The sequence below is a fragment of the Drosophila guanche genome, unplaced genomic scaffold (assembly GCF_900245975.1).
Source record: "Drosophila guanche unplaced genomic scaffold, DGUA_6, whole genome shotgun sequence".
Taxonomy (NCBI): Eukaryota; Metazoa; Arthropoda; class Insecta; order Diptera; family Drosophilidae; genus Drosophila; species Drosophila guanche.
Window position 1 is genome coordinate 4100119 of NW_022995752.1, and position 25525 is coordinate 4125643.

General features: G+C 39.1%; 6 protein-coding genes and 1 long non-coding RNA gene across 10 annotated transcripts; 3 read left to right on the forward strand and 4 right to left on the reverse strand.

Annotated features, from left to right (window-relative positions):
• The first annotated feature begins 252 nt into the window (after positions 1–252).
• On the forward strand, positions 253–15271 carry LOC117588179 (glycerol-3-phosphate dehydrogenase [NAD(+)], cytoplasmic). Of its 3 annotated transcripts, XM_034279296.1 has the most exons (8): positions 253–271; positions 8979–9065; positions 9216–9393; positions 12502–12708; positions 12790–13162; positions 13230–13383; positions 13448–13540; positions 14583–14616. In XM_034279296.1, the coding sequence occupies exons 2-8, from the start codon at positions 9022–9024 to the stop codon at positions 14614–14616; spliced, it is 1083 nt and encodes a 360-aa protein (XP_034135187.1). In that variant the 5' UTR covers positions 253–271; positions 8979–9021. The 3 variants fall into 3 exon arrangements, with proteins under 3 accessions (XP_034135187.1, XP_034135188.1, XP_034135189.1); XM_034279297.1 differs by lacking the exon at positions 253–271 and having other exon boundaries at positions 8923–9065; positions 14583–14636; XM_034279298.1 differs by lacking the exons at positions 253–271; positions 14583–14616 and adding an exon at positions 15218–15271 and having other exon boundaries at positions 8930–9065.
• Positions 903–1337, reverse strand: LOC117588182 (mitochondrial import receptor subunit TOM7 homolog). The gene is made up of 2 exons (XM_034279301.1): positions 1178–1337; positions 903–1112 (listed from the first exon to the last, which is right to left on the reverse strand). The coding sequence occupies exons 1-2, from the start codon at positions 1278–1280 to the stop codon at positions 1048–1050; spliced, it is 168 nt and encodes a 55-aa protein (XP_034135192.1). The 5' UTR covers positions 1281–1337; the 3' UTR covers positions 903–1047.
• On the reverse strand, positions 5176–5632 carry LOC117588181. The gene is made up of 2 exons (XM_034279300.1): positions 5581–5632; positions 5176–5522 (listed from the first exon to the last, which is right to left on the reverse strand). The coding sequence occupies exons 1-2, from the start codon at positions 5630–5632 to the stop codon at positions 5242–5244; spliced, it is 333 nt and encodes a 110-aa protein (XP_034135191.1). The 3' UTR covers positions 5176–5241.
• LOC117588183 lies at positions 6065–6529 on the reverse strand. Its single transcript, XR_004574104.1, has 2 exons — positions 6475–6529; positions 6065–6418 (listed from the first exon to the last, which is right to left on the reverse strand). It is a non-coding gene; the product is annotated as an uncharacterized LOC117588183 (long non-coding RNA).
• A 1102-nt stretch (positions 15272–16373) lies between the features above and the next one.
• Positions 16374–22468, forward strand: LOC117588177 (serine/threonine-protein kinase 11-interacting protein). Of its 2 annotated transcripts, XM_034279292.1 has the most exons (9): positions 16374–16877; positions 17025–18848; positions 18908–19028; positions 19112–19247; positions 19309–19441; positions 19500–19679; positions 20230–20301; positions 20677–21678; positions 21740–22468. In XM_034279292.1, the coding sequence occupies exons 1-9, from the start codon at positions 16787–16789 to the stop codon at positions 22189–22191; spliced, it is 4011 nt and encodes a 1336-aa protein (XP_034135183.1). In that variant the 5' UTR covers positions 16374–16786; the 3' UTR covers positions 22192–22468. The 2 variants fall into 2 exon arrangements, with proteins under 2 accessions (XP_034135183.1, XP_034135184.1); XM_034279293.1 differs by lacking the exon at positions 20230–20301.
• A 507-nt stretch (positions 22469–22975) lies between these two features.
• On the reverse strand, positions 22976–23886 carry LOC117588180 (transmembrane protein 138). Its single transcript, XM_034279299.1, has 3 exons — positions 23613–23886; positions 23291–23550; positions 22976–23225 (listed from the first exon to the last, which is right to left on the reverse strand). Exons 1-3 carry the CDS (start codon positions 23744–23746, stop codon positions 23116–23118), a joined length of 504 nt encoding a protein of 167 aa, XP_034135190.1. The 5' UTR covers positions 23747–23886; the 3' UTR covers positions 22976–23115.
• Positions 23887–24617: 731 nt separating this feature from the next.
• Positions 24618–25283, forward strand: LOC117587928 (vitelline membrane protein Vm26Ab). The gene has a single exon (XM_034278914.1). It carries the CDS (start codon positions 24688–24690, stop codon positions 25216–25218), a length of 531 nt encoding a protein of 176 aa, XP_034134805.1. The 5' UTR covers positions 24618–24687; the 3' UTR covers positions 25219–25283.
• The last annotated feature ends 242 nt before the right edge of the window (positions 25284–25525 follow it).

Below are 25525 nucleotides of genomic sequence, written 5' to 3' on the forward strand. Positions count from 1 at the left end.
TATATCTATAGCATGAGTGTGTGTTTGTGTGGCTTTGTTTATAGATACCAAAAAAAAGCTCCGCTTTATAATTGATTCACACATTGAAATGTTGTAAAATGATTGAGTGCGAGCGATATTAGGATATGGAAAGAATAAACGAAACAAAATATTCAAATAGTTTGGAAACGAGTCCTTATAAATACTAGAAATTAATGTAAAAAATGCTGCAGAAACAGAGATGCATATTGAGAAATTGAATACATTTAAATATGATATGAAATACATAAAAATACAAAAGACATTTTTGTTGAGTTGCGTTTTCTTTTTACAGAAGGGAGGGTTTGATGTGAATGATGTAACAAAAGATAAATACGGGCTACAAACATTAGTTCTGTGGTAAAGAAATTGTTTTAAATTCGATGTTCTATAATTGCATGGATGTGTGGAAGATATGCTACGGATATTGCTTTCAACATTAAGCCTACATTCAATACTTTAAATGTCAAGCAGAACTTTTGTTCATCACCATTCTTTCAATCTGAAAGAGAACCTCCAATTATTATTATCTCTTCAAAATTATGAAAGACTTTAATGAAGCTTTCTAGTTAAAAAAAAACAAAGACACGACAGTTAAGGGAAGCGAATGAGTGCGATAAGCTCCTTTTAGAAATTGAGATATTGACAGCGAGAAATCTTCGCATTTTTGGTGTGCATGTGTAATCCCTTCACTCATTTAAATTGCACTAGCAGCTCCCATTACTGCAAGAGAAATAGGCTCAATAGCAGAGCAAACTCCTCTATCAAAGCAATCATCCACAGAACCTTTAATATGAGATTCTGGCCACACGTCTAACCTTTAGCACATCTGAAGAGCTTATTGAAATTAAGTGCATTACGAAAGAAACCCAGTACGCAAATCATATATTTCTAATACCTTTTATTTGCACGCACTGGATGTCTTTGAAATAGTTTTCAGTTCGTTTTGGTTAACATTCTGTCAAAACTTGAATGTGTGAGTGGGAGAAGCAAAGAAGTGTTTAATTTAGAGCGTGCTTTATGCACTTTCTAAAACGCAAAAAGGTTGATTATGGTTAGTGGCGGCATGCCGATCTCTGCACCCTTGCGGAAGCCTGCAATTTCATTGGAAAACAATCAATTTGGTAGCTATGGGCGCTAATTCAATTTGAAAACATACCCATATAAATCACGAAAGGCACAAAGCCCCAGTGGACTGTCTTTTGGACCACGTTGAGAACAATCATTAAACGATCCTTGGCTTCCTCGGAAAACTCCGGCATATTGAATTAAATTTAGTTTTGGTTAGTTTTAAAGACAATTTTGCTTTCAATTGTGAACAAGTCAATGCCTTTTATTGTAATACATTTTACTCCTAAAAGATTCGTAAAGATTTGACACAGGCTGCTTTGAGAAACTAAAATCAAATATTGTGGAAAAAATGTCAATGCCACCCAAAAATATAAGTAAGTCAGATCTGGCTCCAGACATTTCTTATATTAGATAGGCACACTTAACACTCACAGAAACCATTCAAAAACCCTACTAATGCAGAGACAATTACACAACCAGCTGCCGTACAACCCACTCATAAATTGCTACAAAAAATCATGCTAATTTTGCATTAAACTAAACAAATAAGAGAACAAGAGTCCGCCCCAAAATGCAAGCCCTAACAAGCCGAAAGTAAATTTTGTTAATGGATGTAGCACTCCACATTGGCAACAAAAACTGAGCAAGTCCGCGAACGAAAAAAAAGATGATAAAAATAAGCTAAATTCGAGGCAATTAAAACAATTAAGTGCTTGCCACACTATTTGCAGAGCAGTAAAAGAGCACAAACAAAAAAAACCAAAACGAGCCAAGAACCCAACACATTTTTGCATGGCACAAAAAAAAACGAAACCGAAACGAAATGTAAATCATAAAAAAGAAAATGTAAATGTAAATCATAAAAAACAAGAAAAAAAGCACAAATGAAATGAAAATAAAAATCCTCAATTTGTATGCTGTCGCATATTCCTGTGAAGGATATATTCAAGGATTGTCCAAGGAGTGGCAGGAGCTGGCACATCGAGATGGAGATGTCAAGGGTGTCATAAATTTTGAGGGTATTCCTTGACAAAGGACATGTGCTATGTGTCTATTATTGATGCCCCCAACGTGTCTGAACATCTTGTCCTGTCATCAAAGGACCTACCATCATTGCCGTCTCCCATCCCCATGCCGCATTTTATTGTTCTCGGGGCGCATCCTCCTCCTACTTCTCCTTGGGTGCGAATGTCTTTGGCAAAAGGTAAGGAATACGTCTTAAGAGTATTTTGCATATGCAAACGCCGCCAGCTGTCCGCTCAAGGGAGAGGCAGGGGAAAGCCGCACAGACCACTCGGACATGTTGCATATTACCCTTTTTAGTTCCGTTCTTTTTTTTCGTTCTTTGCTTGGGATTGGAAAAACTTTTAGCATTCGTTTTGTTTCGCTTTTGCTCACTGGTTTTCTTTTCACACTTTTCTTGTTGCTGCCTTTGGCCATGGGCAATACGTCTTGGGCCACAAAACAGAACACAAAATCGTCTTAAGTATTTTGTGTGGTTTAAAATAAAATAAAAATAATAATGCAAAAAAAAACACACACACAACATAGGAATAAAACCAAAGCCCCAGCCGACTGTCCTCTCCCCCGCTCTGTCCCTCTCCTTGTGTATGTTTTTCGATGTTCGTGTGGGAAAAGGATAAGCGTGCTACATCCGCTTAGCGTTGTCTTCTTCTAGTAGTAAGTCCTGTTGTGGGTGGGATACCCTTTAAATGTAAATGGAAACATTCGTTAATTTTTGTTTGAAGGAGGTAAACGCAACGGTTTGTCAGTGGAAAATTCGCGGATAAGATTGGTTATTAAAGAAAAGTATTGACATACTTTTAATACATATTTACCCGAAGATTTAAAAACTAGAATTTTTCTCCAAGTTTGAAAATGGTGAACAAAAGCAGTGTTTTAATCAAAAAGTATTAAAATATATTTCATTCATAAATAAACATATTTTAATTTTAATTAAATATTATTTTAATATTCAAATTAGTTCCTTAACTTAGTCCTTAGTTCCTATTAACTATATTTATTTTAAATAAATGTTTGCATAAAATATATAATTAAAAATCTTATTTTTAATCATTTTAAATGTTATTGTTATAAAATCTTTATAATATTTTTATCGGTTTTCGTGACTAAAAGATAGTTGAATAACTTTTTTCAAATATAATGTTTATAGCCCCTCAAAGCAGCCACGAAAGTGCATTCAATATTTTCCTTTTATTTTGTTCCCTTTTTCCTTGTCGCCTTTTCTTGCCTTTCATTTTTTGGGTTCTGGACTGGTCCAGTCGGTCTCGTTGTTGCGTAAATGATTTTATTTCTCCGTTTCCTGTCCTGTACCATCGTGTTCTGTAAAATTTTGTGTTGATGTACTATTATTCCATGCCCAAGAAATTCACCCAAATGTCCGTCATTGTTTTTTATAGACACATTGCTATGCACACACATCCACAGAGAGAGAGAGAGAGAGAGAGCGAGAAAAGGGTTTGGTTAATTCCCTCCAACCTATCCTCTATATCATCGTCATTGTCGAACGAATAAAAGAGTGGAGGTGGAGGCCGCTTCATCGTGATCGTCATCGCATGACATGCGATTTAGCCATGGCCAAAAAGGTGGCTCTTGCATATTGGATGTTGTGTGAAGGATGGATATGTTATCCGATGTGTGATATGGGTTATGCTTTATATAGGTATATGTATAAGTGTGTATATTCTGCATGTGTGTGTGTGCAATCTTGATGATGTGAACTGTGGCACTTGTCCATACTGTGGGAGGAGCATGGGCGCTAAAGGATTGATGGCCCCATAATAATTTTCGTAAATTTTGTGTGGCTAGAAATGGAGCCTAGTGGGGCGTGAGATAAAATTGTGGATGCCCTCGAGGTGGCAGTAAACTGGCACTTTATAGGCTTCTAATCTCGTACCAAGTTTGGTTTGAGAGCCACAGGTACAACGCGCTTTTGGTTCCATGTAGAAAATTCGTCTTACTTTTCCTGACTCTGCCCATAAAATTGTTTTACTCTTTTACTGGTATATGCCACGCCCTTACAACAAATTTCCATGCATCATACATGTAAGAAAATGTAGGAAATGCTTTGCCAAAGGGAATGTAGCTCTCCTTTTCGCCACCAAAAACTCGCTTTGGTTGCTGCACAAAATAACTTTTAGCAGGGCACAAACTCCATACGAAAGAACCAAGCCAGCACCGGTTCATGCCACCATCTCCATGAAACACTCCCTCTCCCATGCCACGCCATGTCAGACCATGCCACAGCAGCGGCAGAAAGCAGCAGACCCGGAACCAGACCGAGAAGAGATACCAAGTCAGGCCACGAGCATAACGTGCAACTTTCCAGCTTTCGCCGCAATCAATTTTACGGGTGCACAGTGGCAGCAGCAACGGCAGCAGCAGCGGCAACGACCAAGAGACAACCTCCAATGCGGCAGTGGAATTAGAGCAGAGCAACCCCGTGGCACACAGCCTCCCAGCCCATCACCCCAGCCACTCACTGTGAATGGTGGGCAAACAGCGTTAGACACGCAACGAGAAAGTGGAGCGGCAGAAGGGGCAGGAGTGGCAAAAGTAGCAGAAGGGGCAGACGCAGCCAGAGTGGAGTTGTGGCAGCAGTGGGAGTGACGGCAAAGGAGGAACACAGCCGCCGCCCCAGCACGTGGTCCAGCTCACATGAAGGTATTAGCGCGTAACATCGTTGCATGATTAACCTCCATGGGTCAACGCCATGCGGAATGGGTTGCATGTCCTGTTAGTCTCTCTCTCTGTGTTTGCATGGGCATGGCCATGGGGTGTAGCATAGCCATGGACCAGGCTCAAAATGCAACGTTCCTTCGGAAAATCGGTGAAGTTTTACATCTTAAAATGGCATTTTAAACTCCTGTCCATTAAGTTAGTACAAGTTACTAAAATTTGAGTCCAAGTCCCTAAGTTTCTGTCTAAAAATAGTCACATTTCTCAATTCTTTCCCCTGGCATTGGGTTGATTTTTCTGCCTGTAATAACTGCAGAACAAGCCTGGATGGGATGATGCCTTTAATGAAGCTTCTTTTCATTATATTTAATCACTAATTATTCCATATTATTTTTCATATGTTCTTTGTATTCTCAAAATACATTGAATGCCAAATTCTCCAATTTACTTTAATCATTTCAGGCCAAGAACAGACTTAATCTTGCACGCTAGTCCGCCTTTTTCACAATTTGGATCAGCACCTGGGGGCTTTTGTTCCCTGGCGCCACCAGAAAACAGGGCACTGATTATCATGCCAATGCCTTTAGGCACATTGCTCACGTTGATCAATGTCTCGCCCAGACTCTCGCCCGTTAAGGAGACCACTTTGACCAGGAAGCCAGCCTTGGAGAGAGCCTCTAAAGCGCGGAGCTTCAAAACTTCCTTAAGAGGAAGAGCATCCATGAGCGGCAGAGCTAAAAGGAATGTGATTAATGGTCTAAAAATACTAAATCTATTTTAGGGCATATTTACTGCTGAATATTAACACAATTTGAAAGTACGCCAGCCACTCGGTACGGGACATCGCTTGGGACTGATATGACTAATTGTATGATATTTCTATTAAAAATCGTGTTTAAAACTGAAGTGGAACTAAAAAACCATAGCGAAGTTTGTGGAATTTTATATTTCTTTTAAATAAATACTTGCTTTTGTAATTAAAGCAAATGAAATTGCAGAAGCTTGAAGGAACTTGTCACCCTTATAAATTATGTAGCTTTTAGATATTTAAAAATCGGCATTTTATAATATTGGTGATTGATTTATAAGGATTTTATAAGGAACTAATATAATTATATGATATTTTTTGGGGTATAATTAAGGTATTTATAAAGATTTGTAGTATCTGAAACGGTCCAAATATTATTATAGTTATACAATTATTTTTTTCAGTCAACGAAATTAAATTTGTACACATATAACATTTATCCTCCAAAAATCATGAAATATCCATTTCAACTGTAGCTTTTTTATCCCCCGATTCTTCTTTTGTAACATTTAAATCCATACCAAAAATGTTCAGAATTTTACATTTGAAATTCGCTGGTTCACACACTGGTTTCTTCTTTTCCAATTGAGCCTTCAATTTAGTCTTCAAGTCAGCGTCCAATTTCGCCCTCCATTGAGCCTCCATTTCAATCTCCAATTCCCCTTTTTTAAACAGAGAGCGAACGATATCCATGCATAATGGCATCGCCAAGGACCTCGCCCGTGGTACCTATGACTTTTAAGGTATAACCCGCCTTCGAGAGGGCCTTCAGCAGTCGCTTCTTTATTTCCTCTTTTGTTCCACATGTCACTTGATAAAAAGCTGAATAAAAATGGACTTTAGCATTTGGGAAATTCCTTCAAGAGGAAATATTTTACCATAGAAAAGAAGTAAAATTTGTAGAAGTAAAATCAATTTTCACGCGAAGGGTTCACGCGAGGGTTTACATGACTAAATGGTAGAATTTTCCTGAAACCCCGAGTCGAAGCATGACTAAACTCCGGCTAATTTGATGAAAACGTTTCTTCGAGACAAATAAAGAAAATTTGATAACATTTTTCCTTACTTTAGATTGAAAATGTAGGGTTCTTTCAGATATTTTTTCTTTAAGACAAGTTTCACTTGCGACGACTGTGACTCTCCCAAAATTTGTATCAATCCATTTTTCACTGGAAGCCAACTCGAAATTTAATTCAAACTGAGCGCCTTAACAAAAACATTTAACAGCACTTTACTACTTTAGAACTTTTCATACTTGACACGCTAAATAGAGCGTGGCAACATGAAATTCAATTAATTTAAATCTCGTAAAAATTAAAAAAACGAGAAGGGACGTGTGAGACGCTTCTTTCGCGTCACAACTTTTATACCCGGCACTCAGTACTACATCTGTACCTTAGCGGTTATTGGTCAAATTTTAAATTTTTTCCTCATCTGTCATCTACATCTGTTGTAGATGTACATAAAAAACAACGCTAAAGTCCCTTCTCGTTTTATTATATCTTTAGGTACTCAACCTTCGCATGAACCATTGTTCTGCATAATTGAGTCAAAAGGCTTAGCATGTCAAACAGATAGATCATCAAGAAATGATATCATTTCTTTCCAAAAATCCCATATATTGAGCTCGAAAAGAATATTGCTTTGCTTCGGTCTAAAAATAAGACCATGAGGAAGAAATTCCTGAAAATTAAAAATGTTAGCAAAAGTCTCGCTCTAACAGGCAATTTGGAGAGTGAAAGTCTCCAAATGTCAACTACAGAGCACGTTGAGCATAACGCATTTGAGCTAGAAACCCCCCAAGGCAGTCATCCGGTCGACCCGCCATTTGAGATTATATCTCCCAATTTTCTCGTCCCTGAACTAAATTTAGTATTTGGAAAACAAATACTATTAAGTGACCCTCAAAATTACACATTTTTGAGCAGCAAATTGGGATCGGAATCAGCTTTACAGAATTCCATGCCGCTAAAAAATTTGAACCGGGCTTTGAGGGCGATCACGCCAAGTTTTTATTGAAAATGGCTCAAAACATGAGTGATCTGGACAGAAAATGTATCATCAGAAAATGTATCAGTTAGCCCAAAAGTAAAATATCTGCCTCACCTAGACAAGGCTATTGGTTTTACCGATTTGGGAGACGGTCTTTCCGCCAATGACGAATACCCAAAAGTAGCAAATAAAATGCTCACATTCATGTTGAGAGGCATAGTTACTGAATGGGAAGAGATTATTGGAATTGCCTTTACTTTCTCTAGCACAACTGGTGCAGAAGTGGCAAAAATAATTAATAGAGCGCTGGAATCTTGCAAAAAGATGGGTTGCCCTGAACCTTGCAGCAATTAAATTACAACAATGCATAACGTGTGTAAACCGCTCCCTCCGGTCATAGAAGTATTAGATCAAGTTTTATGGAATACAATGTCGCTACACCAAACGGTGTATCAAAATATTCAGTTACTAAACAACTTCATAAAATAGACAGTTGCAAAACGGTTCGTCTGGCATCAAAGCTTACAAAAAATCACATCGATCCTAAACTGTTTGATTTAGAGAATGCTGATTTAGTTGTTATGTATTTTCAACTACAGTTAGCAAAGCTATTAAAAACTGTGCTGATGTGGGAGCACTTAAAGACTCTGCTGCGGCTATTGCCACATCAAAGTTTTTAAAAGAAATAAATGATTTCTTCGATTTTTGAAACCAAGAACAGTTCTGCTCAATGAAGATGTATTCCAATAAAATGAATAAATACTTGAAGTATTTTGGAGCCATGTACTTTTCACCCTTCATTCACCTACCTTGCAGGGCGGCAAAATATGAAGGGGTGCTCATATCTGAAACACAAATTGTGTAGAGAGAGAAGAGAGGATCCTGCTCTCTCTGCTGACCTCATCCTCTCTTTTCTGACCTAATCCTCTCTTTGATGAAATAAATGCTCTCTTTAGCATTAGACCGCAAGGTATGTCAATCCCACCACTCCCCCCACCTAAATAGAAAAGCTCTAAAGCTCCCCTGCAGCCCTGGTATTTTTTGTGACTTTTTACATGGCCTTATATTATCTCACCAAAAAGCTCCCCTGATAATACTTGTAACGTTTACGGTATTTCTTTTCGGTATATTTTGACGTCGAGATTGAGTCGACGGTATATCGGATTATATAGGTATATTTCGACAATTTCAGGAAAGAACGAGCTTCATTTAAGACCCCCACCACTCCCCCACCATAATATAAAAGCTTAAAAGCTCCCTGCAGCCCTGGTATTTTTTCGACAATATTTTCCCACCAAAAAGCTCTCTTGATAGTATACAAATACTGCCGCGTGTAAATAGTCAAATACTAGCGGGCGCAACAAAGTGCAAAACAACTCTAGGAAATAAATAAATAGCAGAGTAGCGAAAGAGAAACAAAACAGAACATAATTATGGCGGATAAAGTAAATGTGTGCATTGTGGGCTCCGGCAATTGGTGAGTGCGACCTGCCTACCACCGTGGCATCAGCAATCTTTTACTTATATAATAAATGCATTATGCTTCTAATTCCACCCGCTCCCTTCTTCCTCTGTAACCTTGCATCCTACCTCCTTCGCGCTCCTCTTCCCTTCTCAATCGCTCCAGGGGTTCGGCGATAGCGAAAATTGTGGGCGCCAATGCTGCTGCACTGCCCGAATTCGAGGAGCGGGTGACAATGTTCGTCTACGAGGAGATGATTGATGGAAAGAAGCTCACGGAAATCATCAATGAGACGCACGAGAATGTCAAATACCTGAAAGGACACAAGCTGCCACCGAATGTGGTAAGTGTGATAAGAGCAACCAACATCAACCCAAAAACAGCTGTTAATTAGCAGGGGGATAATCTATAGAGTGGAATTCCATCCATGTACGTGTAATACATTATGTAATACTTCTGTGTGTGTGTGTGTGTGTTTGTGCGGATTAACAGCCATTTGGCTTACATAAACGACTTTTTGCCTTGATCTTGACCATCGTCGTCATCGTCGTCGGTCGTGCAAGCAGCGAGCAGCGGCAAATTATCTAATCACACAACTGCACAGCTATTTTTACACCTTCCTTACACTCTCGCGCTCTCTTTCTGCTCTCTCTTTGTTTACTTGCCTTGCACTCAAATGCTTGTTCTTGATTTCTGGTTCGCTGCAATTTTACATGGCCAGCAACAAAAACAACAACAACAAACAATGAAGAGAAAACAAGGTTAACTCGAATGAGGGTGTCGACAATTGGGATACCCTTAAGGCAGCAGAAGGTGAATAATATGAACCAACTATAGAAAAAAACCTTGGAGGGAACTACGACAAGAATATACCTTCTACATATGTGTGGCAAACATCTGCTTGAAATCAAAATATTCTTCACCTATTCGAGGGTGTGTACGTTTCACCTTCAATGCAGATCCCTCTCTTTTGTATAACTTTCTCTGTTTCTCTTTTGGCCTGCATGCATTCTATTACGCTCCCTCTCTGGCTAATTTGCCTCTCTCTGTCTCTCTTCAGCTGTCAATTGGTTTTTGCACTCTCTAAATTTTGCTCCATCTCCCTTGAACTTTACAAAGCTGCCGCCTGCCATTCTCTTAAGCTGACATTTGCAAGGCTTTCTCTTAAGTTATCTTTGACGTAGGTCAAGGCCGGCTTGGGCCCTCTCTTCTTTGAAAGCAATCGAAGAAAAGCAACTTTCTATGACGCCTTTGGGGACCTTTACCTTTACTCAAGGTGTTATATCGACCTTAAGTGAGCAAGACCTTTCTCCTCTACTCCCTGAAAAGGGCACGTCGTTAAATTATGTCAATATTCTATTAGGCAATATTTGTGTCGTACCGATAAGAGGCGAACCTATAGAGACGACAACTTTTCCACTTGAAATGGCAGCATTTTGGTGTATATAAAAAGCACTCGAATATTTCCATTTGCTGATTATCGATAAGGCCCGGCCAACACTTGTTGCCGTTCATGTCGTACATGAACCCCAGACATGCAACGCTGATAAAGTCCCAACCATCTATCCAGAGACTAGTAGCCGCCAATCCCATGTCCAATCTCTACTGTCCTCTTTGGATGTGAGTCCCATGTTTGTCCGTTGTAAACAGCCTGTAAGTTCTAGGCATTAGCACAAAAAACAAAACCTCCATAAACACAGAGACCCGCCCTATAGATTAAACACAACTGTAGTAGGAGACATGCGTTAGTGGCATGGATTGATAAAAAAATATGGAAAACATAGCAAAATGGGCATCAGAGGAGCTGGTATAAAACATTTTGATACCCTTTTAGGCGTGCTTTCTACTATGAGATCTTAGTCTTGAAAAGTAACAAAATTCAGTTTTTTACGATTTAGCTTATCCTACGCTAAATCTGTCCGATGAATATTAAAATTTTATTACTTGTAAAGGAAAGACTAAAACTCTCTCCAACAAAGTTTCAGTGATTTTCCGTAAGATATAAATTAATTATATCGCGTATAAGGTTTAATCCAATAGATTCCTGCTCAAGGGATTCCTTATATCCATAGAAAATCCAAAGATACAAGAACTTCATGATAGTGTAAGTCTATTTAATCTCTAAATTTCATAGGGTACAACGATGGGCTATTCAGATAGATCATTCGCCCATTCTATAGATACTCAGTTCTTCTTGTTTGTTTGTCTGTATAATGAGACGCCTTCACCTTTATATACTAGCCATATATTCGTACATATGTAGTGCCATCTATTATATACGATATAAAATTGGCAAACTTTCAGTAGCTCTGTCTCACGATGGTGTGAAACGGGGCATGGGTTGAGGGGAATCCATCTGAACAGCAGGAGCAATAACAAATGAGAAAAATATATTTTTATAAACAATAAGCGAGACCAATGTCAGAAATGCAACAAATATGCAAGAAAAATCGAAAAAAAATGAGTCAAACGGATAATGGGATCAAGAAATGTACAACACTTTAGATATTTCAAAGATCTTCGAGGAATAAGTGGAAATATTTTAGGTGCAATTTCTGCGCTAGTTAGGGTTCCAGTTTCTATAAAAGTGTAATAACGTAATTGGTAGATTTTATAAATGGTTTTTAGATAGAAGAGATTTAGTTTAATTTTTTTAAATTACATTACAAAAGGTCTTAAATATTAACAATAGAACATGGCTAGAATAAACAACCTTTAATTAATGAAAAGTGTTTTTAAATATTTAAAATGAAACAAAATATAAATGAAAGATTTTTAGCTATTTTAAACGGATATATCTATACTCCCCTCTAAAATATATTTCTTTTAGATACCATACACACCTTTTTCTCCCTGTATTTGAATCAAAATGATTGCAAAAAAAAAACCCACAGACGTGTGTTTGTTATCTAAAAAGGCATTGCAAAATGCCTAAACGTTTAACCTGAACTTTACACTTATATAAAAGTCCAATGCAAAAATAACAAAACAACAACAGAAAAAACGAGTTAATAGAGCAAAAGCCACAAAGAAAATGTTAATAGAAAAAAGAGCCACAGCAACAGTTGAAGCGTTGGGCAAACAGGTTTCTCCTTTAAATATAGGAAAAAAAAATATTTTTTAATCAATTTCGATTGTAATTCCGCGATTTGCATAGTCTAGACGGGGATCGCACATGCCGAGTCGAGCCAGAGACGTGCCTCCAAAAAGTACACGTGCTTGAAAAATGATTTCCCCCCCGGATTTTATGAGTCGCGTTTCCAAAAAGCTTTCCGTTCCCTTCATTCAACCTTGATATATGGAATATTCCCTCGCTTATCAGAGACTGTTTTTTATGCCACTGCTGTATTCTATTTATTTCTTATCATTCAGTTAAACAAGAACAAAAAATAAAAAAGTACAACTAATTAGCCAAGTTGTTCTCTTTCTCTCTCCCTCTCTGTTTTTATAGGTGGCCGTGCCCGATCTTGTGGAGGCTGCCAAGAATGCTGATATACTCATTTTCGTAGTGCCACATCAGTTCATTCCCAATTTCTGCAAGCAATTGCTGGGTAAAATCAAGCCAAATGCCATTGCCATATCTTTGATCAAGGGCTTCGATAAGGCCGAAGGAGGCGGCATTGATCTCATTTCGCATATAATCACGCGTCACTTGAAGGTAAGCAAATCGAACCGAAAGAACGAAACGAGAAGGTGACCCCCTATATATCTATCTATCACTAACATATATTCTTTGTAGATACCATGTGCTGTCTTGATGGGCGCCAATTTGGCCAATGAAGTGGCTGAGGGCAACTTCTGTGAGACGACAATCGGTTGCACGGACAAGAAGTATGGCAAGGTGTTGCGTGATCTTTTCCAGGCGAATCATTTCCGTGTGGTCGTCGTAGACGATGCCGATGCCGTCGAGGTTTGCGGCGCTCTCAAGAATATTGTGGCCTGCGGTGCGGGCTTTGTCGATGGCCTGAAACTGGGCGACAACACTAAGGCGGCTGTAATTCGATTGGGTCTGATGGAAATGATTCGCTTTGTGGATGTCTTCTATCCAGGAAGCAAGCTGTCGACCTTCTTTGAGAGCTGCGGTGTGGCGGATCTCATTACGACGTGTTATGGTGCGTAAACGGGAAAATATACGACTTCGATAGAGATATCTAATCCACTTTTATATCTACCCTTCAGGTGGTCGCAATCGTCGCGTCTCTGAGGCTTTTGTCACTTCGGGCAAGACCATCGAGGAACTCGAAAAGGAAATGTTAAATGGCCAAAAACTCCAGGGCCCACCCACTGCCGAGGAAGTCAATTATATGTTGAAAAACAAGAAACTGGAGGATAAGTAAGGAATATCCTGTCATAATCCCCATTGATATTGATAATATATATTTCTCTCTTCTCTTTAGATTCCCCCTGTTTACGGCCATTCATAAGATATGCACAAATCAGCTTAAGCCTAAAGATTTAATTGATTGCATACGCAATCATCCCGAGCATATGTAAGTGTTTTCGTTTGCGTTTCTTTCAGTGTATTCGTTTTGCACCTGCGTTTACGTTCTCTCGCCTGAATCCTCCTGATCCTGAATATCTTATAAACCCAGCAACACTCTCCCCCCCCCCAATACTTAAGTGCTCTTTGGCATCTTTGCTTCTTTCTTGAAAAATCCTGTATTTCGTCTTTTCTTTTTGATTGAAATCCTAAGGTTCTTCTTTATTTTTGATTTAAATCCTAAGTGTTCTTCTTTACTTCTGATTTTAACCTTATAATTATTCCTTATTTTTTATTTTTACATAAGTTTTCTTCTTATTTTGTGTTTCGTCTTTTTTTTATTTTATTTCGATTAAAACTAAACATTTTATGCTTTGTACACTTTTGATCTTTTAAAAGGTCTATCTTTCTTTTTTATGAATAACTAAAGTCTTTTTTCCGTTTTTCATGAATAACATCTAAGTTTTTCTATCTCTGTTTTGATTTAGTTTTAAGTTCTCCCGTTTCTTATTTGATTAAAGCTCTAGTTGTCTTCCTTATTTTCTTTTTAATTTCCTATTTTTCTGCTAGAAGTTAACCTTGTCTTTATTTAAGCCTCAGCCTTTCTTTCGATTTAAATTAAGTTTTCTTCTTTTGTGTTTAAATCTTAAGTTTTTGCACTTATTTATCTTATTTCTGGAATGTTTTTTAACCGCATTTTAAATTTTATTATTTTGTAATTTTCAACTGAAAACTAAGCTTAATTTTAATTCCCAAAACAAAAGCTGAATAAAAACAATGCGCAAAGCGAAATTCAAAATTATTCAAGTAACTGAATCGAAATCAAAACTTCAATGTTTGTACATTTTTCTTTATATCGAAAACATATCCCCAAATCACTATATCAGAAATATCATTCATTATTCAGCTTGTCTCTCCATTCTTTGATTAATATATCCATATATGAATTCCTGTAGACATTTGCTAATACAACCAACAACAACAATTATTGTTTCATTCATACAACTATTTGTTTTTCTTCTCTTCTTTTTCTATATATTATTTTCTCATAGGGATACGTCCATCTTGCCGTCGCCAAAACTCTAAAAAATCCCACCACACACACCCAAAAAAAAAGATTGTAAATACTACTCGTTCATTTATCGATCATTATTCGATCCAAAGTCAAAAGTCAAGTCATTGATTTATTCACCCATTTTCTACGACTATCAAACTGCATTTTTAAGCGTTCTTCTATACATACATAATTTTTGCAATTGTTTTCTATCGTGAAAAAGTGTTTTATGTGAAAAAAAATCACAAAAGTGTCATATATTTGTTGAAACATTAAATGAAATTTGTTAAGAATAAAAAGAATAAAATATTTTAAAAATATATAATATTTTGTACATACCATACAAAAAAAACCGAATGTCTATCCTTCATTTCGTACTCGAATTTTCCTAAAAAAAAACCAAAAACAAAATTATTGAAATATTGGCAGCTATCAAAATCGGCAAAGAGAGCAGTACGTATCGGAAAATCAACCAAAAAAAAAAAAAAAATATTAATAAATTTTTCTGCAATTTTCAGTTTGAGTTCCAAAAGCACGAATTTTTTATTTTTCAATCAAAAGAATGTTTTAAAGTTATTAATTTTTTAACCAACAGAATATATAGTAATATTTTAAACCCTCTCTTTTTCCCAGGCAAACTCTGTAGAGCCTTGGAGGCGAAACGTTTTTAACCTTTTTATGCACCCAAAACAGAGAAAATAAATGTATAGTTTGCAGCACAATTAAATTAAAAAAAAAAAATTTGAATGCAGAAAACTCTCAAGGAAAAGTACTCAGACTACAAAATAAAAATCTCAGACAAGTTTCCTCCAACTAAAACAGAAAATTCTTAAAAAAAATAAAAGTCGAACTAAATATAATTCTTAAAAAACTAAAACATTTAAGACGAGAACTAAAACTAAAGAAAACTCTGATGAAGAAACTCCCAAGAAATCTGTACAGGTTGTTGTTGTATTAGTTAATTTAGTTATTTCTTTTAATCCAATTCCCATACGCATATCCCCCAAATGAACAACAACTAACAAGAAAACACCACCAAAAAGTCTGCTTTAATTTAGCCTAGCCTTGTTTTTAAAATTTAGTTAGCCATGAGATATATTGCGCATGTACCTAAATGAAATAAAACAAAACAAAAGGATGTATATTTGTGGCCAAGAGTATTACTCGTACAACTCGGCAACAATCGAATGGAACAATCGGAAAACGAATCGAATGAAAGTCGAATTTTTTGGTTCGTCTTTTTAGCAATTTTTTAATCAGAGATTGCTTAGAAATTGTAGGATTATTTGTAAATGTAAAAATTAAAAAACCAGAAAGTGTTACATAAATAAAAGCTGAGTAGTTACATGAAAATGTTTATTTTTGTTTTCGAATTTCTTTAATTTTCAGTGGGTATTTTGGAATTGTCCACTACGGGAATACGATCTTCAATGGAATCAAATATTCTCTACAACTTTGACGTTAAAAAAATGGATATTTCAATTCAAACAACCCGCTTTGCCATTACAACTCAACAAAAGTAAACCGTTTTTTGTCGCTTTACCACACCAAAGCAAGACTAGCAGGACAATCAATTACATATTTTGAATTTCATTTTGAATGTTGTTAAAGATTTTGGGTTAATTTTTTATTGTTAATGGAATTACAGTTACATGAAATATTTTCTAATTACCTCTAATTTACTCAAGCCATTCACCTGTTCATTTAGAGGGGCATTTAGTGGGTTAGCTCGTTATTGGCCTCGGTATATTTCCGGTATATTTCGGTATTTCTTCAACGACAGTCACACTGCTGGCAAGAGGAAGAAGCATAACAAAAGTTTTTTTGCATTAAAAGTGGAAAATTCCACCCACATAAATCTCACTAACCGCAATAAATGATCAAAAACCGCAATATCATACGATCGATGATTGAATAGAGGAAAAGTCGAAGAATATCCGTAAATTAAACGGAAAAATGGGGTTTTATTATGATGAGCTGTCACCACAAATGGCGTCATAATTCTCTTTGTTGTTGTTTTTCCCTGCACCCCAAAAATACGTATTAAACAAATATTTGTGTGTGACATTAACCCAAAAATGCATCGTATATGGCCATGACATGGAAAAATGAACAGCTAAGGACAAGAGCAGCAGCAAAACCAAAACAAAATTCAAAGCCACAGCTGATTTCAAGTCCTTTTTCCCCCGCCGCGCTCTCGTCATGGATCCACAAAAAATCACCGAATTGGCAAATTTACTGCGACAAAATGGTGATAAAATATTAAGCTCAGAGTTTACGCTAACATTATCAGGTGAGAGGGAGGAAGGGGAAAATTGGAAAACTACTACGCAGAAAATGGGAGGCAACATGCGATCACTGCCTGATGCACAGTGCCCATTGGCCTGCCCTGCCTTTTCAATGGATTTTCTTCTACATTTTCCACTGTTTTTCCCTACAGGTTCACTACTGCGCGCTTTGAATGATTCGTTTACATTGATTGCTGATACGGAAATCATTGCCGGGGCTGGGACTGGCACGACGCACCATCATCATCATAATCGGCACTCGCATCACCACCAGCAGCATCAGCAAACCTTTCAGGTGGTCAAACCCATCAATGCCAAGTCCAGTGTCTTCCCAGATCTGCAGCTGCTGCATGACTTTGTGCAGAAAACAGCGCTGCTAAAGCTAACATATTTCCCCAGCGAACTTTACTTTGAGGGCGCTATCGATATAGCCAAATTTCGGGCATTGCGACGCCTGGAAGTGCACAAAATCAGCATTAATCAAGTGGTTGGCATACAGCCGCTGCGGGGACAACTGCAGCATTTGATTTGTGTCAAGAGTCTGGCCAGTGTGGACGATATAATTACCCGGTGTGGCGGCGACAATTCCAATGGTTTCGTGTGGAACGAACTGCAAACGGCAGACTTTAGCTACAATTCGTTGAGGAGTGTGGACACTGCGCTGGAGTTTGCCCAACATTTGCAACACTTGAATCTGCGACACAACAAGCTCATCTCTGTGGCGGCCATCAAATGGTTGCCGCATCTCAAGACACTCGATTTGAGCTACAATTGTCTCACGTATCTGCCGCAGTTCCACATGGAGGCATGCAAGAAGCTGCAGCAGCTGAACATTAGCAACAACTATGTAGAGGAGCTTCTGGATGTGGCCAAGTTGGATGCCTTGACCTCGTTGGATCTATCGGATAATTGTTTGCTGGAGCACTCACAGCTGCTCCCACTCAGCGCCTTGATGACGCTGACTATGCTAAATCTACAGGGTAATCCATTGTCCTGCAACCCAAAGCATCGCCAGGCCACTGCCCAATATCTGCACAAGAATACTGCATCGATGAAGTTTGTGCTGGACTTTGAGCTGCTCTCCAAGTCGGAAAAGGCACTGACTGGCAGTCAAAAGTGGCGCTACATAGGCTCCCATCGTGTGCCCAGAAGTGGTCCGGTGTCCATCAACAGCTCCAGGACTTCCATCAACACCAGCGATGGCTCACAGTTTTCAAGCTTTGGCTCGCAGCCTTCGGGATCGATTCGTGGCAGGGATTACGCCTCGGAGACGGAACAGCAGCCTGCCATGGACGTCTCGCAGAGCAGCAAAAAGCAGAACTCCAAGAAAAGTATCAGTAAAATCCGCCGAGCAGACATCTCCGAAGACTCCGAAGATGTGGCAGAAGCAAGAGCAATTCTACCCCCGCCCAAACCCCAACCAGAGCCAGAGGAATGTGCCACCGATTCCTCGCATCTGGAGACCAAGAAGCAAATCGAAACGCTGCGACTCACGTACGGCAATGAGTGGCTAAAAACGGGTAATGCTGAGCTCATGCTGGGCATAGAGTCGCCACAGCCCAGCGAAAAGGAGAGGAACTCCTCGCGGCAGCAGTTCAACGAGTTTCTGGGCGAATTCTCTGCCCCAATGCAGGCCCAGAAGGAGGACCAGGCAGCAGGAGAATCTCTAAACGTTAGCTCCACTCCCACAAACAAAAGCAGCAAGTGGGGCGCCTCCTTTAACAACACTTTGACGCCCATCAAAACGGAGAGCCAGGAGGCTGAAAATCAAACGCTATACGAGACCTGTGATGAGAGTGGAGAGACCAACTACGAGAGCATTGCAAGTAGCACGAAGGAGCAGTCGGAGGAACAGAAACCAGTGGAGGCAGAGCAGAAGCAGGTGGAGGAAGAGGAGGATCCTTCGCAGGATAAGCACAAGCAACTATTGAGTCTCTATGCAAGCGGATCAAATGCGATAGAGGAAGAGGAACCAGGTGGGAATTGCTCTTATAGAAGATATCTTTCATGTCTAAAGTCTTATTCCTCTTTGCAGTTTCCGATATGGAACCCGACGAGGAGACGTACATTGTCTATCATGAACACAAGCCCAGTGTGCCTTTGTTCTTGACGATTTCTTCCAATTTTATACGCGAAAAGGATACATTGAGTGAACGGTAGGGAAAGACTGGCGAATATTGCTTTAAAGTTGTTTAAAAAATACAATTAAATTTAAATTAAATTAATTTACTGCATTCAGCACCAAAACCAAATGGAGCCTAAAAATCCTCGAGTCTTGCGAGCGTTTAAAATCAAATACTTTACGCATAAATTTTGATACGCTGCGCAAGGATAAGCAGGAGCGTATCTATTGTGTGGAGAATACTTTGTGTCAGGTAAGGAAAACAAACAACATTGCAATTCCTATTATATAGTCCCTCCTTTATTCTCTTTTAGGAACTGGAAAAGAAACTTCGGGATATACTCTCCCAGCGTGATCTCACCGAAATGAACATCAAAATCTATCGCTGTGTAAATTGTTTGATACAATTTTCCATGGAACAAAAGATCAAGCGTTATAAAACAGAGCGTAAGATCGAAAACTATTGAAATTCGATCCTAAATAATGTTCTTTATCTCTCTTTCAGAGCTACGTTGTCCCGACTGTCGCAGTGTGCATGTGGCAGAGGTCACAGATCTCTCCACATCGCTGGATAAAGCCTCCCCTATGGAGGTGGCAGCCGAGCCCAAATTGTCACCCGCTTTAATCGTGGAGGAGTCGACACCTGTGGGTGCACCACAGACCACGGAGGAAACCAATAGCATTGGCAAGTCCTTGGCCAGTCTTGTTATCTATTTTGACCAAATTTTGGAAACATTTTGAAACCCACTTTATATTTTAGTTCATTTTGATGCTAGAATTCTATGGTTTATGGTTTCATTTTTGCATTTTTTATTTGTTTCCATATTTACTCCCATTGAAATTGAATACTTTGGATTTGTAGTAGACTTTTAATGGTTTACGGTGAATTTTTAAAATAATTTGAAAAGTTTCGAATCATGTTTTGTGGATTTTAAAAGATTTCATAAATTTTTAGTCCATTTTTAAATTGTTTTAAGTAGAGCTTTAATAACTTTTGGTAGCCTTATTTTTATGGATTTTATGGTTTCTCTTAAAATTCTAAAAATTTCAAACAACTATCTGCATATTTTCATTTCTAATTCTAATTCTTTCTCTTTCTTATTTCTTTTGCATGCTTTTTAAATATTTAAATATTGTTTCTCTCATGCCCAAAAAACCAAAACCCAACGAAATAACCTGAACAATTGCTGTAATAATAATTGTAATATATATATTTGATTATTAATATTTAATAGTGGCCCTCTCCAGGCTTAAAACCACCGCTAAAAACACACCCAAGCGTAGGAGTTTGATGCAAGCCACTAAAAGTTAATATGCCAATGATTTGTACTAAGTTTTTCTTTTACTTTTTCATTTAATTTTTGCATTTTGCTTTTTGCGTTTACATTTTTATTTCAATTATGAGACGATGTGAAGCAGCATTTGGGGCAAAAAAAGCAATTTAAATTTATGGATGGGAAAGGTGATATTCTAGCGGTTTAAATAATCTGTTATTTTTGTAATATATCAATCCTTGGAGTACCTCTTAAACATCTACTTCCTGGTACTTTCTGACAATATTTTCCAAATTGTAAAACGTTTAATGAAAATTACTAAAAACCAATGCTGCTTCCATTAAAAAAGCCTTGAAGACTGATAACAAATCCCACTAACATCCAATATTCAATTCCCTTCATCTATAGGTTCGGCCAATAGCCTGAATGAAAGCAGTTCCTGTTCGAAAATCACGAATTCCCAAAGCTCATTCGACTCCAATCAGTCGGTGGTGGGTAGCTCCAATACAGATCGAGATCTGGAGTTTCGTGCGAATGAAAGTGATGTGGATATCATCTCGAATCCAAGCCAATCGTCTATCGAAGTTCTGGATCCCAATTGTGTGCAGAGCGCCAGTCGAAAAACCTCCGAAGATCGTCGAATATCGCAGTTGCCGCATTTGCAGGCGTTGCATGACGAGACGCAGAGCTTTATAGAGCGAGAATTTGGGCAGCAAATGAGACTGGAAGAGGCGGCAGCAGCGGCAGCTGCAGCAGCACCACCACCACCTCCAGCGGTAGCACAAGTGCAGCTAACAGAGAGCTCCTCTTCGGGCTCCGTAACAGATAGCATATGCACCACCTACGAACAGCAAAAGGAAGCGGTCAAGGAATCCTCCAATAACAATCATTTAAAGAAAGCTGAAGAGGTGGCCGAGCTGCCCTTTGCTTCCGTCTTCCAGTCCACAAACCTTTTAATGTCGAGCTCAAAGAAACTCGTAGAGGCGGAGGCCAGCAGTGCATCATCAACAGCGTCTGGCGTGCAGCCTTACAAATTCAATTACAGCAACTTTAACGACATTGATCATCGCCTGAAGCTGTACTTTTATCAAACGAAATTCAAGGAGCAGGACGAACACTTCAAATGGCTGGCGAAAGGACGCATCTACAACGAACAAACACAGAGGCTGAGCGAAGGTCTCATAGTGATGTCCACCTGTAAATTGTATCTAATGGAGGCCTTTGCCGCTCCCCACGATGATGTATCCAAATGGTTGAGGCAGGTCATCAGCGTCACGGTGGATCGATTGGTTGCCATTGGAGTGCTGCCCTGGAAATTGGGTCTATCCTTTAGCCTCAGAGATTGGGGTGGCTTCGTGGTGCTGCTGCAGGATATGCTAAGGACTGACAGTCTGCTGCTTTATATGCAAGGTAAGTGGAGTTAAAGAATTGCATTTAAACGTATTTAACTCTTTGTTTACCCTTTCCCCAGACAATGCGCTACCAACGCAATGCAAAGTGTTGCAACAGTCATCCCCCGCATTGAAATCTGTTTGCTCGGAGCCTGTAAAAATGTGTGCAATCCTCGGCAGCTGTCAGACTAGTTGTAACGAAGAGAAAGGATTGTCCTTTGAACCTTGTCTACTCTTAAGCACCGATTCCCACATGCATATCTGTGGTAATGGCAAATGGGATTGGCTTTCATTAAAGAACCAAGAACCCGACTTGCAGCCAAGTCTCACGCAGCCCATGAGCAATCTAGTGGATGTGGAGCGTCTAACGGATGTGGAATATGTTATCAACTTCATAGATGAAACCGAAAACAAGTGCGAAATGTGGAAACTAAACTTTGAAACGTATGCCAATGCCGAATGCTGTCTGAATGCCGTAGGACAGACATGGGAGCAGCTCTTTGGAGTGCCATTCAGCTACGCGGCCACGTAACATTCGTAGCTCTCTTTTTCTGTGTATTTAAGGGACCAATATGTCAGACAGAAACAAAGTTCGGTGGACTAGCTTTATTACATTTGGAGAAACCTCCCTATGTGTTTTAGGCTCTATGTAGATTTTTTTCAAAATAATGGAATGTAAAAGAGAGACAGTGGAATGGTTGGTGCTTACCCACGGTACGATTTGAAAGGATATACGATGTATATATTTATGATTATAATTATCCAGTTTATGAAATCACTGAGAAGTCTCTGCAATAACAATTAAAAAAGAGAATATACATATATATTTTAGTGTGCATAAAATGAGAAAGATTAAAGCAAATTCATTGTATATAAAATGAAAAAAGAAAAACAAACTAATAATGGCTAATGATTTAGGCAATGATTGGTATAAAAATCCTTAAAATATAATTTGAAAAAATTTGAGAATCATTATGGCATGGTTATTTCTGCTGTTTTTCAATATAATTGCCTAAAAATTAGATTTAGTGAAGAATTTATTAATAAGTCAGCATGAATTTTAGCAGATGGCGCTGCCTACAAGTCCAGATGGTTTGCTAACAGATGGCGACACGTGTATTAAAATAATAACAGAAATTCGTGGAAAATGTCATCAGAAAATATTGAAAGTGTAAGAACTATCTATTTAAAAAACACTTTTGTTTGTAATATAGCTTAATCTTTTTTTTTTATTTGTACAGCAGTTAAATATCTAATAATGTATATGTACATTTATTACATACATTACTATTCGCATTTTCATCACAATTTTGGATCTACATTTCTTCTAATTTGTGGACTTAATTTTATACACAAATTACCCACATTTTTCCTTAAATCGTCTTTAATTTTGCTCCTTACTTCTCCTATCTAACATTCTACCAATGTACACACACATATCCTTGAATTCCTCCCTTTACTTATCCCCCAATTGCTCTGCAATCCAATCAAGATGTTCCTCCTTATAGCGTGGATCTGCCATGGTCAAAGCTGTCGATTTAGAACTATAATAATAGAACACCGACACTAAAAAAAACGGGTAGAAAAACCATTAGTTAATGCTGCCTTTAAGATGCATCCTCGAAACTCACTTATCCGATGGACAACAGCCAAGGCATAGAGACCCAAAGGCCATTCCTGACCACTCTGATCCTCACCCGGCGACAATCGTCTTTGATAAATGATCCAGAAATGCTGCGAGGCCGAGAGCAGAAAATATATGGTAATGCTGCCCAAAAAGAGCTTGCAATTCCTGAGTATAATATGCGAGGCTCCCACTTGATAGACACACGTCGAATGCAGGGCCAAAGTGAAGAGCAAATACTCGACAATAATCAAGACGTCCTGGGTGCTGCATAAGGAAATTACTTTCCGTAAAGAAAACTGTATACTTTACTCCTTTGTTGTACTCACACAAAGAAAAAGATGGATGTCTGTAGATGATTCTTGGCTAGTGATGCCCCAAAAGCATTGAAGAACAAATCTCCAGCGAGTAGTGCCAGTTGAAGCATCAATAGATATGTGTAACGTCCGCGTGTGAGCTTCATTTTCAGTCTTCAGATGTCCTTAAATGTTTGTTTTTTCTGTCTTCTGTGCGTTGTCCAAATGTCAAGCCTTTTGGTTGTCCTGGGGGTTTGTTTGTGTCTGATGTCCATCGACCGTAGTGACGTCAAACGGTTGTGACGTCCTTCAAGCGGTCATGCGCTGTTGGGAGACTAGCAAACGATTATCGATAAGCGATGGGTGTTGGTAAACGTTCGCAAATACTGGTATTTTAAAGAACAACCTTTCAAAAAGAAGTTTCCATTTTAGCATTCGAAAACCAATTTTATACCCGGTACTCGTCGAATCATTCTTTTCATATGATAACTTTCAAACTTTAAACTCTTTATTAAGAGAGAAAATCTCCCATTTATTTGATATATGTTTATAACTCTTCCATATTCCAATGTTTATTCATAGATATCTCGCATATTCATAGGGATACCATCTGTATGGCTGGGGAAAACCTTTCTTAAGGTTCGCTCTCCTGCGAAATCTTCTATAATACTGCTGATTTATCTCCGAATAGTAGTTTGTGGGCAAAAGATAGGACCAACTCTGCTCCGCCGCCTCATGGGGTCGCTCCAGAAACTGTGCCATCGATGCGGAAGCCCCCACCGCACAGCCAGCCATCAGATTTAAGGTCATCGAAGCCAGCAGTAGCCAGTAATAGATCATCGCGAAATGTGGTGTTGTATTTGGATTCCAAGTGTTACCTCCACGGCGAATCGAAAAGAACTTCAGACCATCAATTTTAGGTTCTGGAATTGTCAGCATTTTGGCCATGGAACGGACTGCCGCAGCAGACTGCTGCTTCCATATGCAGTTTTTCCATGTGTGCAGTTTTCGGAAGAGGGCTATAAAATTCGTTCCAGCAGAGAACTTGGCCAACAGTCAACCTTCTTCGTTTGCAAAGTACAGACAGGCAAAAAGACTCTCCTCTAAGATGGCTTTCAACATGGGTAACCTCCTCCTCATTGCCGCTATCGTGGCCGCCGTTGCCGGTGAAACCATCCAGCTGCAGCCGACGCAGGGCATCCTCATCCCGGCACCACTGGCCGAGAATATCCGTGTGTCGAGAGCCGCCTATGGCGGTGGCTATGGCGCCCCAGCTGCTGCTCCTTCATACTCTGCACCTGCTGCACCCGCCCAATCGTACTCCGCCCCAGCTGCTCCGTCGTACTCCGCCCCAGCTGCTCCATCGTACTCCGCACCCGCTGCTCCGTCGTACTCTGCCCCAGCTGCTCCATCGTACTCCGCCCCAGCTGCTCCATCGTACTCCGCACCCGCTGCTCCATCGTACTCCGCCCCCGCTGGCATCCCATCGCCGCCGTGCCCCAAGAACTATCTGTTCAGCTGCCAGCCCTCTCTGCAGCCCGTGCCCTGCTCGGCTCCAGCTCCATCTTATGGCTCCTCGGGCGCCTACTCGCAGTATGTGCCACAGTACGCCGTGCCCTATGTCAGGGAATTCTTGTAAGGACTCCACTCCGAAAGACAACACACTGAATCCATCTCTGAATAAAATCATACGTTTATACGAAATAATTTTGTGTGTTTATTCCATTATTTGAGGAAGATCTGAAAAGATTCTCATTTGAACATATTTTTCTTTGGTTTTAGCAGATCTTTTCCTTATCCTTCGATTTTCGGAACAATTCTATTCTGATGGAACAAATTTATTCAATGTTTGAAGATACTTTTTTAATTTTTTTTCAGCTGCCATTGAAGAACTTAAAGGGACGTATAGTCCAGCTATCTAATTACAGCATTGTTCAAGATAATAA

Bases quoted from the DNA above. Each gene is read 5' to 3' on its own strand.
- LOC117588182 (XM_034279301.1), bottom strand. From the start codon at position 1,280: ATGCCGGAGTTTTCCGAGGAAGCCAAGGATCGTTTAATGATTGTTCTC. The intron at 1,113-1,177 runs GTATGTTTTCAA...ATGAAATTGCAG, and splicing joins GCCTTTCGTGATTTATATGG to GCTTCCGCAAGGGTGCAGAG.
- LOC117588181 (XM_034279300.1), bottom strand. From the start codon at position 5,632: ATGTCCCGTACCGAGTGGCTGGCGTACTTTCAAATTGTGTTAATATTC. The intron at 5,523-5,580 runs GTAAATATGCCC...CATTCCTTTTAG, and splicing joins AATTGTGTTAATATTCAGCA to CTCTGCCGCTCATGGATGCT.
- LOC117588179 (XM_034279296.1), top strand. From the start codon at position 9,022: ATGGCGGATAAAGTAAATGTGTGCATTGTGGGCTCCGGCAATTG. The intron at 9,394-12,501 runs GTAAGTGTGATA...CTGTTTTTATAG, and splicing joins ACAAGCTGCCACCGAATGTG to GTGGCCGTGCCCGATCTTGT. The intron at 13,384-13,447 runs GTAAGGAATATC...TCTTCTCTTTAG, and splicing joins AACAAGAAACTGGAGGATAA to ATTCCCCCTGTTTACGGCCA.
- LOC117588177 (XM_034279292.1), top strand. From the start codon at position 16,787: ATGGATCCACAAAAAATCACCGAATTGGCAAATTTACTGCGACAAAAT. The intron at 18,849-18,907 runs GTGGGAATTGCT...TCCTCTTTGCAG, and splicing joins GATAGAGGAAGAGGAACCAG to TTTCCGATATGGAACCCGAC. The intron at 19,442-19,499 runs GTAAGATCGAAA...TCTCTCTTTCAG, and splicing joins CAAGCGTTATAAAACAGAGC to AGCTACGTTGTCCCGACTGT.
- LOC117588180 (XM_034279299.1), bottom strand. From the start codon at position 23,746: ATGAAGCTCACACGCGGACGTTACACATATCTATTGATGCTTCAACTG. The intron at 23,551-23,612 runs GTGAGTACAACA...TTCCTTATGCAG, and splicing joins ACATCCATCTTTTTCTTTGT to CACCCAGGACGTCTTGATTA. The intron at 23,226-23,290 runs GTGAGTTTCGAG...CGTTTTTTTTAG, and splicing joins GGCTGTTGTCCATCGGATAA to TGTCGGTGTTCTATTATTAT.
- LOC117587928 (XM_034278914.1), top strand. From the start codon at position 24,688: ATGGCTTTCAACATGGGTAACCTCCTCCTCATTGCCGCTATCGTGGCC.